The sequence below is a fragment of the Haliotis rufescens genome, unplaced genomic scaffold (assembly GCF_023055435.1).
Source record: "Haliotis rufescens isolate VD_foot unplaced genomic scaffold, xgHalRufe1.0.p SCAF_59, whole genome shotgun sequence".
Lineage (NCBI taxonomy): Eukaryota > Metazoa > Mollusca > Gastropoda > Lepetellida > Haliotidae > Haliotis > Haliotis rufescens.
The window spans coordinates 1,974,422-1,989,198 of record NW_025964323.1 but is presented as its reverse complement, the minus strand read 5'-3'; the positions used below and the strand labels follow the sequence as shown (position 1 = coordinate 1,989,198).

The 14,777-nt window shown below is 43.3% G+C and overlaps 1 protein-coding gene across 1 annotated transcript; it reads right to left on the bottom strand.

Moving 5' to 3' along the window:
* Nucleotides 1-6,907: 6,907 nt before the first annotated feature.
* LOC124142764 (fatty acid-binding protein-like) lies at nucleotides 6,908-10,502 on the bottom strand. The gene is made up of 4 exons (XM_046511406.1): nucleotides 10,352-10,502; nucleotides 9,531-9,703; nucleotides 8,358-8,471; nucleotides 6,908-7,050 (listed from the first exon to the last, which is right to left on the bottom strand). Exons 1-4 carry the CDS (start codon nucleotides 10,425-10,427, stop codon nucleotides 7,000-7,002), a joined length of 414 nt encoding a protein of 137 aa, XP_046367362.1. The 5' UTR covers nucleotides 10,428-10,502; the 3' UTR covers nucleotides 6,908-6,999.
* Nucleotides 10,503-14,777: the final 4,275 nt, after the last annotated feature.

Here is a 14,777-nt window from a genome sequence, read left to right as displayed (position 1 = left end):
TTATGGCAACCCGTTGCAGCCATAATCGTCAAGCGGTACAACTAAGGTTACGTGTTGTTCATGTGCCCTGGGGGTTGGTATACCTTGATATCATGACCTCGACCTCAGTATTAGTCACAGTCTGCAACGCAGATGTCTAGGATAACGCTGCCAGGGTATACCATATATATCCTACATTACGTCTGATTAGGTGGTTGGTGTCACGTAGCGCAGGTCGTCATATAAGTGCAAGAATCTTGAACGCGACGCTATTTGTTGGGTTGTTGTTTAACGCCGCACTCAGCAATACTCCATGATGGCGGTCAGTAAATAATTGAGTCTGGACCAGACAATCCAGTGATTGATATCAAGAGCATCGATCAACGCAATTGGAATACGATGACATGCATCAACCAAGGCAGTGAGCCTGACAACCCGATCCCGTTAGTCGCCTCTCACGACAAGCATATCTTTTCTACCCCGGATCTTCACGGGTCGTCAACCCCATTTCCCCACACCTTAGGGCCCGGGCTCTTAACAGAGAAATGGCGGTCTCCCAGACGGGACATAAGGTGCTTATACATGCTACCCCATAGTCTTGTTTCGCATTCATCGGGGAACTCGTTGGATAATGTGTTTAATGTTAACGATCGTGCCACGGGTATTCGTTATTGGTATTGGTCAGTAAATAAAGATATATACTCCGTATTAGACTAACGTTTAGTCTCTGAAATCTTATATTACACAATATCCTCCTTGACTCTAAAAATAAAAAAAATCCCTATGCTGATTGTGGAATAGAGCTAGCTTGAGCTGGCTAGACTTGCTTTTGTATGCTTTTCTAGATTATTTTTTTTTCATAAAATAAATATATTCATGGTGCAGGACTAACTCCGTATATATAAGTAGAGAATTATATGCAGGGGGGTATATACTTTTATTTACTGACCAATAACAACTTCCTGTGGTGCATGCGTATATGTGGCTGCGTGTCTCCGTGCGTGCGTCTGTGTGTGTGTGTGTGTGTGCGTGCGTGCGTGTGTGTGTGTGTGTGTGTGTGTGTGTTTGTGTGTGTGTGTGTGTGTGTGTCCCTCCGTCCGTACGTGCGTGCGTGCGTGTGCACTTAAAATAGAAAAGAAATGAATGGAAAAAGCTCGGGAGCAATTTGTGTTTGTTATTCAAACAAATAGTCAATTAACTGTTATATTTGTTGAAAACACATCACTAGATATTTAGTTATATGGGTTTTTGTTTTAAAAAAGGCGGTGCGCGTACCGCTGCACCCATCCTCTTCATTCCCAAATGCGGCAAAGCAAGAACGTGAATAAATATATAATGTGAAAGCTCCGCACAGCAACGTAGCCCTGTCAAGCAATTGAGCGGAGCTTGGTCCAAAGTCTGATCGTGTTGGTCATGTCTCCAGGTTCGTCAGACGCCAGTAGAGGGCGCATGGTGTTTCATTGTGTCTGTGCTGCGACGCATGTCAAAATAGGAGGGTGCCAACGCCGCCCTCTGGGCAACCGGCACACCACTTAATTTGTCTTGGCATCCAATTTAAGAACTCTTGAGTCGTATAAGCGACACAGCTGTTACAAGTAAATTAGACTGGGGTTTTCATATGAGTGTTCATAAGATTAGGGTTAAACATTCGATTAATTTGTCACTCAACACATTGAAAATATTGGAATCTGCGTTCTAAATGAACGTGTTTTGGCATCCAGCGTACTGCTCAGTGGCATCTGGAAGACAACCAGCGTATCAAAATGGGACTGGCATCCCTAGATACTGAAGAAAGTGGAATAAGACTGAGTGCAACATCTCGCGTCGTCGGGGTTCGACGATACAAATCCAACCAAGTTACTGAATAACATATAAATTGTTCATGGCCGCTACTTTCGACAAGCATGAGTGTTGGGGTCAGGTCTAATCGGTCCAGGCTGCTGAAGTATTGCTGACGAGGGTACAAAACCTCATCATCCAAACGTATTAACCATCTATAAGGTCCATGTCTAATATAGGGCAGTGGGGTAGCCTACATCTTCCCGAGGCAGGGGATTTAACTGTCTATAAAAGTCCAGGTTCCAAGTGTGCCGAACTAGGCGGGAATTATGGAGTTGTGTTTGTTTGCCGGACTAACAAGTCCATGCGTAGTAAAAAAAAATCGCGTAACAAAATCGACATTCGAATCATGAACATCATGGCGACTACCGTGCAGATTTCGGTCGATTGCAGGATTTGCAGAGCATGTGTACCGTCAATCTGGCGTCGAGAGATATTTCCAAAATATTTTCATATTTTTAAACAAGGTCCTCACGTTATTTGATGCACTTCGCGAGGTAAGACCCGTTTTATTACAGTATAGGTCTTGATAAACGAGAAGATCGTCTTGACTGGGCGCCGCCATTTTGTTTGGAGCAAATGACAGTCATATGAAAGATGGAATCTGATTGGACAATAGGCTGAACAGAGAAGGGACATAACTCGTAATAAACCTGGTGGCACTAAGACCGAGACCATAAATTCCAGGTTAATTCGGCAAGGGTGGAAACTGGATAGGTTGACTCCCTTGCCTCGGGAAGACGGGTAGCCTAGTGGTTAAGGCAGTCGCTCTTCAAGCTGTTTACGATCCCATGGTTACAATTCTCGAAGCCCACCCTTTTTTTGTCTCCTGTTGTAACGTTACTGGAGTTTTGCTAAATGAGGCATGCAACCTACCCACAAACTCACTCATATAGTAGCTGCCGTCATATTGCCGGTACGTTATCGAGTGCGACGTCAAACAACAAGCGAAACCCCCTCGTAAAGATCGGGTTTTCACCAACCCATGCTTGTCGTAAGAGGCAACTAACCTGAGGTGGTCAAGCTCATGACTAGGTCGATGCATGCATGTCATCGTATCCCAATTGCGTAGATTGATGCTCATGATGTTAATCACTGGATTGTCTGATCCGGACTCGATTATTTACACACATGGACAAAATATGTGGTTCTAATTCATGTCGTCCCTTGGAGTAGTGGGAAGATTGCCAAAAGCAATGCGAAATCACTGATTAAAATCTGTGGTATCGTCATTTTGAATAATATGGGTTGGGGTGTCCACAGTGGTTAAATTGTTCGCTGAGACCTAAAATAGTATGTAATACCAATATCCCCAGGAAGTAAAGGAAAGCTCCACCTCCGTTCTTTCGAAATATCTTACCCAACATTTTAACCTTACATAATTCGAAGCTCGTCTGAGGCGCCGCGATTCGCTGTGCAGAGTTGCGTCCCTTGGGCACGCTAGAAACCTATGATTGTGGCTTCGAATCCCGGTTCACCCCGATTATGTTTCTAGGTTTGTCAGCACCATACCCGTGCGCACCGAAGTGGTAAACATCTGAGACCTGCATCACTTCGGGCCTTCCTCCCACATTGAGCTGACACGCGGCGATATAACTGGAATACTGTTAAAAGCAGCGTTAAACCCAACTCTCTCACTCATAACTCGAAACAAATATAAACATGTATGGTTTGTCAGCACCATCTCATCGCTATAGCTGGTTTCATCAAAGTAGGTGTTATGCCTTGGTTACTGCGGGTTTTTCTCCCCAAATTAAGCCGACACGCCGTGATGTAACTCGGGAGACGCAAGCCGGGGATATTTACCACTGCTTGTGAAACCCAAAAACACAGGCATGGGGCTGACAGATCAAAGATCATAATTTGAGCGAAAAACGGATTCGATCCCCCGAGCAGCAGATCCTAGCATACCTAAGGAGCGCAATATACCACCCTTGCCTCCTGCTTTTAAGTAAACCAATGATAACGTGATATACAGATTGGAATTTAACGGTTGCCATAGTAATAAGTTACTTGTCATTGTTTCGAGTTATCCGCCCTTGATATCAAATATCGGGAGTGTACAAAATATGTATTTTTCTCCTACATTTCGAAAATCGCCTGGTAGATGTGACTTCTCAACTAACGAAGTTTCGTAAAAATGTATCCGTGGAACGTGTGTAAAGACATAAAAATTAATTGAAATTTAATTTCTCATGAGAAAAATCGCACTTTTAACTTACTCATCAGAGTAAAAATAGAATCTACAAGGCGATGTTCTATTTCTTGATCCCGTGCCCGGACTATCTCAAGGACGCTTTGCTCATTCACGAGGACCTTTTCTCACTCGTGTACCGTCTCTGTCGTTATCGTCAGTCATTATGTAAATATACAATGTGCTTTCACAGCAAACACATCTTCAACGCAGCGGTTGTGTATATATACATTTACTGTCATACCTTATCAAAACATTCGATATCAACAATGGGTGTCTTTCTTTATGGGGCCGACAATTTAAGCTCCCACCCCCCTCCCCAAAAATCCTAGAATATTTAATAGGGGGCATCAAACGCCGTGAGGGTACGTTTCTAAAGGCCTGTCTCGGTTGAAGAGTATGCGAATATAGTAGTGACGCGGACATTAACAGCTATTGAATATATTGAGATACGAGTGGATATGACAGTTGACAAGGATATTTGCTAACTTTATAATTGACATGTACCCTTTGCACGTTGTATCGCGTCTCAAAATTACACCCATATTTGGTGTGGTACTTGACAAAACTTCATATACAAGGGTAAATTGAAAATCGTTCAGAATCTATCTTGTTCGCACATTATCTTTAAGTATAATATCTTCAAGTTTTCAGTGTTTCGGCGACGTGTTTCAACCTAGTAACATTTTGATATCGATTGTATTTTGTGTGTGTAAAGTCCAATTATCAAGTGTATATTTTTCTTTTGCCCGAGATGAGAGTGGATCTCTTTGTCTGTAGTCTCTTTATTTTAAAAGATGCTTCTGAATATTCATTACACGGACACTGGACCCAATACCATTTTAAAACTTTTAAAAACCGAAAGTGAAGAAATATGTTTTTCATAAATATTCATTCAGCTCAATGGAAAACATTTCGAAATCAGTAAGGATAAGTATTCTTGAAAATCTGTGAAGTCAATTAAGTCAAATATGAGCCATGCAGGTACAGACACTCCACTATAATATCTATCTACCCATGAAGACATGGGTTAGAATTGGTCTTCGACAAACCATGCTTGTCGTAAGAGGCGACAAACGGGATCGGGTGGTCAGGCTCTATGCCTTGGTTGATGCATGTCATCGTATCCCAATTGCGTAGGTCGATGCTCGTGTTGTGTCAATTACTGAACTGTCTGGTCCAGATTCGACTAGTGAGTGAGAGGGTATGGTTTTACGCCGCTTTTAGCAGTATTCCAGCAACATCACGGCGGGGGACACCAGAAATGGGCTTCACACATTGTACCCATGTCGGGAATCGAACCCGGGTCTTCAGCGTGACGAGCGAACGCTTTAACCACTAGGCTACCCGACCGCCACCCAGATTCGACTATTTGCAGACCGCCGTCAAAAAGCTGGAATATTGTTGAGTGCGGTGTTAAACAACAATCACACATTTAATCAATTCCTTTTGTTAACTAGTGCAGCCCCTCCCATGTATATCCTCCGAATATGATGTTGTAGAATTTTGTTTTCTGTGGTAAACATGTTTGTTTTAGGTTTATACACAAAAATATACCCGTGTTATGGGGATCAATAGCCCCGTGATTGTAAAGCATTCGCTTGGCATTCCAAATTCAGGGTGGGATTCCCCATGTTAGTGAAACCCCATTCCTGGTACCCTCCATCTTCCCGGGGCAAGCGTGTCCACTAGCCTATGTCAAAGCCTAGTTTCCACATAAAAATTAGACTTTGACACAGGCATGTAGAGACGCGGTTGCCTTGGGAATATGGGCACTCCCTGCCTTGAGATGACAGTAAAACTGCCCGTACCAACATACTCGGGGCGGTCGGGTAGCCTAGTGGTTTAAGCGTTCGCTCGTCACGCCGAAGACCTGGGTTCGATTCCCGACATGGGTACATTGTGTGAAGCCCATTTCTGGTGTCCCCCGCCGTGATATTGCTGGAATATTGCTAAAAGCGGCGTTAAACCATACTCACTCACTGACCAACATACTCTGAAGGGTCAATGTCATGATGGAGTTCACCCAGTACATACCTCCAAACATAATATTCTGTATCAAGTGTATTTTGCAGTGCTAAATGTATGGGTGAGGTGGCCATGGGTGAGATGGTGTTTAATGTCACGTTGAAAATTATTCCACTCATGTAGCTTGCTGCATGCGTGCGTGTGTGTGTGTGCGTGCGTGCGTGCGTGCGTGCGTGCGTGCGTGCGTACGTGGCGTCTACTAGTCCATACATATGCCTGTCTTACAGTGTTTTTTCCTGTCTTCCCAGACACCATGCCGCAGTGTTAACATGGATACCCCACTCAGATGCCGAGCCGCCAGGTAAATGGATGAAACACGTACATTTCGCTGGTATTTAGGAACATTCACTTTTAGAAACGCATATATATATATATATCAGTGACGAACAGGAAACTATCATGAAGAACAATCCTTATCTGTCGGGATATTCCGTAACTAACGGATGTCGAATAAACGGTTTTTTTGTCAAAACGGCCATACTTCAAATCGGCCACAACCACAATAGGGCCACACACCCCAAACAAAATGACCAACGTTTCTAATGTTTTCAAGTGTATACTTTCTTTTGGCCGGCAGTTTTTGTCCCCATTCTTTTGTTATTTATACCACTGACTCATTCGCCTACGTAGCTTCGTTTCGGAAATGACGTCAACTCCTCTTTCGGGCCAATCTCAAACGTAGCACAGAATTTCTCTCCTTCGTGACAGTAATGTGATTGGGCGGCTATTTTTAGCGTCGCGTGTTTCAATTCGGGTTGAAAACGAGGCTTTGGGGTCAAATGAGGCCAGGGTGTGTATCCTAACAGAATGGAGATATAATACTCTGGACACTCGAGGATGGCTTGACACAAACTCGTGAAGCGGGACTTGTGTTTATAATGAATTTATTCACATAAGGCAACAAACTGTTAACGTATTTGATAGCATTGCTAAACAAACACAGATCATCCCACTTCTCTTCAAAGTCTCTTCAGTTTGGTAGTCATTGATACTCCATCTTTTGTTTGCACCTGAAAACACGTACACAATGATGTTACGAAATGTTTGTTTGTTTGTTGTTTAACGCCCCACCCAGCAAAATTCCAGCTATATGACGGCGGTCTGTAAAATAATCGAGTCTGGACCAGACAATCCAGTGATTGACATCATGAGCATCGATCCATGCAATTGGGATCGATGACGTGTATAAAACAAGTCAGCGAGCCTGACCACCCAATCCCGTTAGTCGCCTTTTACGACAAGCATAGTCGCCTTTTACGGCAAGCATGGGTTGCTGAAGACCTATTTTACCCCGGATCTTTACGGGTCGATTGATAAATTGAACATAAGTAAGTTATTATAAGATTTATGTTCTTTATGCTAATAATTTACAATAATCAGAATACTGAGATGTCAATGGAAAGACAGTATATCGGTCCTGCAGATTTAAGCATAAAATGAAAAGTGGATTTACGTGCGGCAAGTATAAGGAACATATTGCATATTACACAGCGACTATGGCCTGTTAATTTGAAATAGTCTTAATCCGGGCGATTTAACGGGTTTATTATAATAGAATAGGGCATTTATATTACACATAATTCCACACAACACAGGGCCATGCTCAAAGTGATGGTATTATCCCGGTCACTGGATCAGTGTGCACCCAAGAATCATTCACAGCTCCCTGGGGAGTATACAACCCAAGCTGCCTGTTAGGCGCTAGAAGGTTAACAACCACATTGCCACCTCATCCTACCGGGTACCCATTCACTGCTGGGTGAACAGAGGCACGTTTCAAACAATGTCACTTGCCCAAGAAGACGCCACCTGTGTTACATGTGCTTCGGTTAGGGGCAGGACCGGAGCCCCAGAAACTCTCTGGAGCCAAGCTACCGAAACGCGGTCACCCATCCAAGGACTCTCCGCAACCGGCGTTGCTTAACTTCACCTGATATGTGACCTGTGCAATCATTTTGTGCACGCACACGCACACGCACACGCACACGCACACGCATCCCGCCTATGTCGTTACCTACCCCGACCAGGGGGGCACGGGTGGCCCAGTCGTCTAAGGCGCCGCGATTCGCTGTGCAGAGTTGCGTCCCCTGGACACGCCAGAAACCTATGATTGTGGGTTCGAATCCCGGTTCGCCCCGATTATGTTTCTAGGTTTGTCAGCACCATACCCGTGCTCGTGGGTTTCACCGAAGTGGTAAACGTCTAAGACCTGCATCACTTCGGGCTTTCCTCCCACAGTAAGCTGACACGCCGTGATATAACTGGAATAATGTTAAAAGCGGCGTTAAACCAAACTCACACACACACACACACCTACCCCGACCATGTAGTCCCCTTCGATGCATCTGTCTGTGGTCCACTCTCGTGTAGTTCCGTCTTTCTCCATCTTATGACTCTCAACGAAGTGACCGCCCTTCATGTTTATACAGCTCTGTGGAGAACAGTAGCAGAAGTAGTAGTAGTAGTAGTAGTAGTAGTAGTAGTAGCAGCAGTAGTAGCAGTGGTAGTAGTAGAAATATTGAGGTGAGGTGAAATGGCGTTTAACGTCACGTTCAAGATTATTGCACTTATATATCGAGGTGCATGCAAGTGTGTGTGTTTGCTTGTACTAGTCCGGACTTATGCCGATTGATAGTGCTAGTCCAGCAAGATACCAGTCTTTGTTTAGCCCCTTCATGCCGAGCATTTTTTGTTATGACGCGTCCGGGGATCGAACCCCCAACCTTCCGCTCTCCAGGCGGACGCTCTACCACTAGACCACGGAGGCAGTCAGCAGAATTAGTAGTAGTAGTAGTAGTAGTAGTAGTAGTAGTAGCAGTAATAGTAATAGCAAAAGTAGTAATAACAGCAGTAGCAGTTGTAGTAACAGCAGCATCACTAATAGTAGCAGTAGCAGTAGTAGCAGTGTGGAAGAGATATGAGATGATACCAAGTACAAGCAGGTGATATCACAAAGAGACGCGGTAACAGCTGGCGGACTGGAGGTGAGGTGAAATAGGGTTTAACGTCGCGTCCAAGATTATTGCACTTATATAGCGACGCGCATGCACGTGTATGTGTGTGTGTGGCTGCTTGCACTAGTCCGGACTGATGCCGATTTATAGTGCTAGCACACTTAGATACGATGCCGCAGTTTAACACGAATACCCCACTCAGACACAGTATACTGACTCCGAGCCGACCAGTCCTTGTTTTAGCCCCTTAATGCCGAGCGCAAGACAGGGTAACAACAAGTACAATCTTTTAACGTCTTTTGGTATGACGCGGCTGGGGATCGAACCCCGGACCTTCCGCTCTCCGGGCGGACGCTCTACCATTACACCACGGAGGCGGTCGGCGGACTAGAGTGTCTGGGTTAACGCATACAGTGTACTGGTAGAAGGAGTAGTATGGAGTTGCTGCCTTTCTCACTTCGCAAGGTTAGCAGAGATTTCTTATGATTGTCCAAAGGGCTGTGTCGCTTTTTTCACCCAATCCTTGTTCGCCTTACCGTCATACTTGAACCATCAAAGCTTTTGTAGGACAGGGGAACACCGAGCTGGAACCTGAGTTCTTGGTTAAACCCTTTCGTCTCCAGACGAGCAACCAGGGTGCTACCATCCAGGGCAAATGTATACGTCGCTTGCATGTTTTTATACAACTCTCTCTTCTCCGCCGGAATCTCTGCAAGTGTAAGCATGAGGAAGTGAATGAATATAGTTTGACGCCGCTCTTGTCAATATCGAATGCAAGAGTTAACCGAAATTGGTGAGGTGAGGTGAAATGGGGTTTAACGTCGCGTCCAAGATTATTGCACTTATATAGCGCTGTGCATGCACGTGTATATGTGCCTGCTTGTACTAGTCCGGATTGATGCCGATTTATAGTGCTAGCTCACAGAGGGATCAAACCCCGGACCTTCCGCTCCCCGGGCGGACGCTCTACCACTAGACCACGGAGGCGGTCTGACCCGAAATGGACTTCGCACATTGTACCAATTAGGGAATCTAAGCCGGATTTCGTCCGAAAGAGAGAACCTTTAACTATAAAGTTACTATACCGCTGATTCAATATCTACCATCGTCGAGTGTCAGTTTTGTTTTAAAAAACACCCCTGGATCCCTAGAAGTCAGGGAGATCCTTGAACACGTAAATAATCCGCCATTTGCCACAACTAGTCAATTCATGTACCACCAAATGATTTGGTTATGTTTTACTTAAACGTCAACATTATTAAAATGCTTTAAAAACACACCCAAAAACAAACAAAACCAAGCAGAACAAAACGCGTAAATCATAGGTGAGAATGGTTCACAGTATAACAAGTCGTACCCATTGTATCCGAGAAAGCATCAAAGTTTTGGGTCAACTCCGGCCTCACTTCCCATTTTCCAACAAACTTCTCCATGCTGATGTCTGTTACGTGACGACAGAGATTGCGATGCTCATGTTGGACTCTTTATATATATACCCACAAACTGGTGACTCAGATATGTAAACAGCCTTTTACACTCAGATAACAGTGTTGATAACTAAGCTATCAAAAGGCGACCGCTTATGACGAATAAACTAGAGTGATCATATTAGGTCATCATTAATTAATATACTACTCAAGGTTGGCTAAGGATCACCACTGTAAAAGGTAATACTGGGTGCATCTGTTGAAATAGCCAACGATAATATTGCACGAAGTCATATTTCGTGAACAAAGGTTCACAGTGCCACAAAATGCTATCAAAAAACATGTGACCAAGAATCAGTAGGATTACCCGTCAAAATGGGAGTATCTGACCAAAAATGACACATAAAAAAATCATGAAAACAAATTCATGGTCCTGAAAAGCAGCTCTCAGAGGCGCGTATATGTGATCCACGTGATGCGTTTGTTTGTGCGGGGATGTATAGTGGTACATTCGGCGACATGGTAGCGTGGTGGTTCAAGCGCTATAGAGCCGGTTCGATTCCCCACTTGGATACATTGTGTGAAGTCCATTTTAATAGTTCTAAATGCGGCGTAAAACCACACTCACTCACTAATGGCTCGTTCTCCTTCAGTAAGGTATCATATCACGTATCTGTTTTAGTCTTCAGCGAATGACTTGTATTTAGAATAGCACGATCGATGACGTATTTTTTGTCATTTCATTAATCAGGTCAGTCCAAAACACTTTACCCGCCCTGTACCATGTGTTGTGGTCTGTCTCCCAGACACCAAGAATATATTAAAAATGAAGTCCAACTCAAATCTAGAATGATTGGGCAAGTCTAGATTGCCTCAGTTGTAGCCTGAAATTAAGAATTGCACTGGGCTCCTTTTGGATTTTATTATTTTTATTTTGTTGATATAATTATATTTTTAAATAAGAAACTTTATTTCTGGAACTAATGTCAGTCTACACAGGTTGTTCAGTGAATGGTTGGATCAAGTGCACAAACAGTTCTATAGTAACTATATACGAGTATAACTCTGCCGTCGCTTTATGGTTAAAAATACTAACGATGCTACGTTACATAAAAATTTACTTTAAAAAAAACATGTTACTCGGGCGTCCATTCATGTATTCTTGGCACTTCATATACCGGATAGTAAAATTGTAAAAATCAAGTATTAACTCGAAAATCCATACTCTTATTCTGGAGAATGCGTTTAACAGGGCGTTAAAATACATTAATTTCATGTATTTCCATGCTTTACTTACCCCCGCCTTGTTTGTTCCGGACACTTCAAATACATGACAGTTAAAACACTCGAAATTCGAAATAATTACAAAAACGTATTTAAATACATGGAACGGGTATTTTGCGTGGTTACCATAAGCGCATGCATATTTGATGGATATTCAGTACAAAACAGAAATATTGTTCGTTATCATAATTTTGAAGGAAGGATTGTCGAACGTCAATGTATAATTAACTGTCATATAAAACATGAATAATATCTTCAAGAAAGTTACTTTGTTTGTATAGTATGTCGGTTTCATCATTCACTCAAACATTTTGCTCATTGCTGAAACGAACGAAAACAATAGAGCGATTGTTTTACTGTGTTAAACATTCGTTAATATTAGGAATGTCATGGCACGATAAAGGGTTTTGTATCGTGTGTTTCTGTGTCGTAGAGAATTAATATTTGCATTAAAATATATATGAATTATGGTCGCCAAAGGCTCCAAATATTCCTAAAATATGAGTGAGTGAGTTGGGTTTATCGCCGCTTTTAAAAAGTATTTCAGTTATATCTCGGCGTGTCAGCTTAATGTGGGAAGAAAACCAGAAGTGATGCAGGTCTCAGACGTTTACCATTTCGGTGAAACCCACGAGCACGGGTATGGAGCTGACAAACCTAGAAACATAATCGGGGCGAACCGGGATTCGAACGCTCAATCATAGGTTTCTGGCGTGCCCAAGGGACGCAACTCTGCACAGCGAATTGCGGCGCTGAGACGACTGGGCCACCCGTGCCCCCCCCCCCCCCCCCCCCCCCCCCCCCTCCGCCCCTCCTACCCATCCCCTATGCAGAATAGAAGCAATGGGTGCATATCAAATGAGTAGTCGAAGCTTATAATGCTCGCTCGAAGCCTTTTAGGGCCATTTGTTTTTTTTATTTCTTTCGATACTATCTTGAAATTTCTACATAGTATCTTGAAATTTCAAGATAGTAACTTGAAATTTCAACTTAGTTTATTGAAATTTCAACTTAGTATCTTGAAATTTCAACTTCTGTATCTTGAAATTTCAACTTAGTATCTTGAAATTTCAACTTAGTTTCATGAAATTTCAACTTAGTATCTTGAAATTTCAACTTCTGTATCTTGAAATTTCAACTTAGTATCTTGAAATTTCAACTTAGTTTCTTGAAATTTCAACTTAGTAACTTGAAATTTCGAGATAGTATCGAAATAAAATATATAAAACAAATGGCCCTAAAAGGCTTCCGTATATAGCTGCACTATTGCGGAGTGCACCTAAACATGCACCAACACACAAGAGTAATAATCTCTATTTATCATGGCGTGTCATTCCATGGGTTTGGTTTATGGCGCCCTACACCATTGGGTCGCCTGCTCCTCTTTGTGCAGTGTGCACAACATAAAACACTCACGTTGACATGCTGGTGTTTATTTGTGCTCTTTATCACGACTAGGTATGTATGCATAAACGTACAATTAGTGAAAAGGACAGTTTTAGATCTTCAAGTGAAAATCAAACTATTGAGTATTGTTTACCATGTCTTCACTGTCTTTTTACATCACGTAATAAAAATAGCTTGGTCAAGGACGTGCATTTTTTTCAATTATAAGAAAAATGTTACACGAGAACCTCTATAATGCAATCGGGTAGCCTAGTGGTTAAAGCGTTCGCTCGTCACGCCGAAGACCCGGGTTCGATCCCGACATGGGTACATTGCTGGTGTCCCCCGCCGTGATATTGCTGGAATACTGCTTTCAAGCGGCGTAAAACCATACTCACTCGCTCACACACTATAAGACAAAATGAGCCTTTTCGACATGTTTTATCCTTACTGGTTATAACATTTAGTTATGTTATAAATCCAAAACATATAGATATCCCAGGAAACGTTGGGGTTTAAAAAAAAGCAGGGTGGTTCTGAAAAAAAAACACCCAAAAAACACAACCACCTTATTCTCATTCATGTTGACATACTAGCTGACCTTCAGAAGGGACCCGACCGCCTCCGTGCATGGTCTAGTTGTAGAGCGTCACACCGGAGAGACGAAGGTCCGGGATTCGATAATGTTATATGACGTTAAAAGGTGGTACTTGCTGTTTCCATGTCTGGAGCTCGGCATTAAGGGGCTAAAACAAAGACTGGTCGGCTCGGGGTCAGTATACTGTGTCTGAGTGGGGTATTCATGTTTAACTGAGGCATGGTATCTCAGTGAGCTAGCACTACAACTCGACATCAGTCCGGACAAGTACAAGCAGCCACACACACACACACACACACACACACACACACACACACACACACACACACACACACACACACACACACATGTACATGCAAGTCGCTATATATAAGTGCAATAATCTTTGACGCGACGATAAACCCCATTTCACCTCACCTAGTAGGGGACCCGTGAAGATCCGGGTTAGAATTGATCTTCACCAAACCATGGTAAGGGGCGACTAACGGGATCGCTGACTTGGTTTATGTATGTCATCGTATCCCAATTGCTTAGATCGATGTTCATGTCAATAACTGGATTGTCTGGTCCAGACTCGATTATAAAGAGATCGCCGTCATACAGCTGGAATATTGCTCAGTGCGGCGTTAACCAACCAACCAACTTCCATAACGAGTTTTAGATGTATGCTAGTATCTCACTGAACTTAAAACATCACATGTATTATTGGTTATACGATTCTGACTGGGTCATCGAGTTGCTCTTCCAGATATGATATAGTGAGTGAATTGAGTGACTCAAGAATGGGTTTTTACACGAGCTGGACTTCGGCCCCGATCTGGAGTGAAGGGCGAAGTTTTTAACACTCGTGACAATGTACACGTTCACATGACGTGTGCCGCTGTACATGAGGTGCATATCTCCGGGTAACATAAGTGGGCGCATGAGACACTGTCTAGATAACACACACTTGATACCCTCCCTCCCTCTCTCTCCCTATCTCTTTCTCTCTCTCCCTCTCTCTCTCTCACTCTCCCTCTCTCACTCTCTCTCTCTCTCACTCTCTCACTCCCTCTCTCTCTCCCTCTCTCTCACTCTCTCTCCTCTCT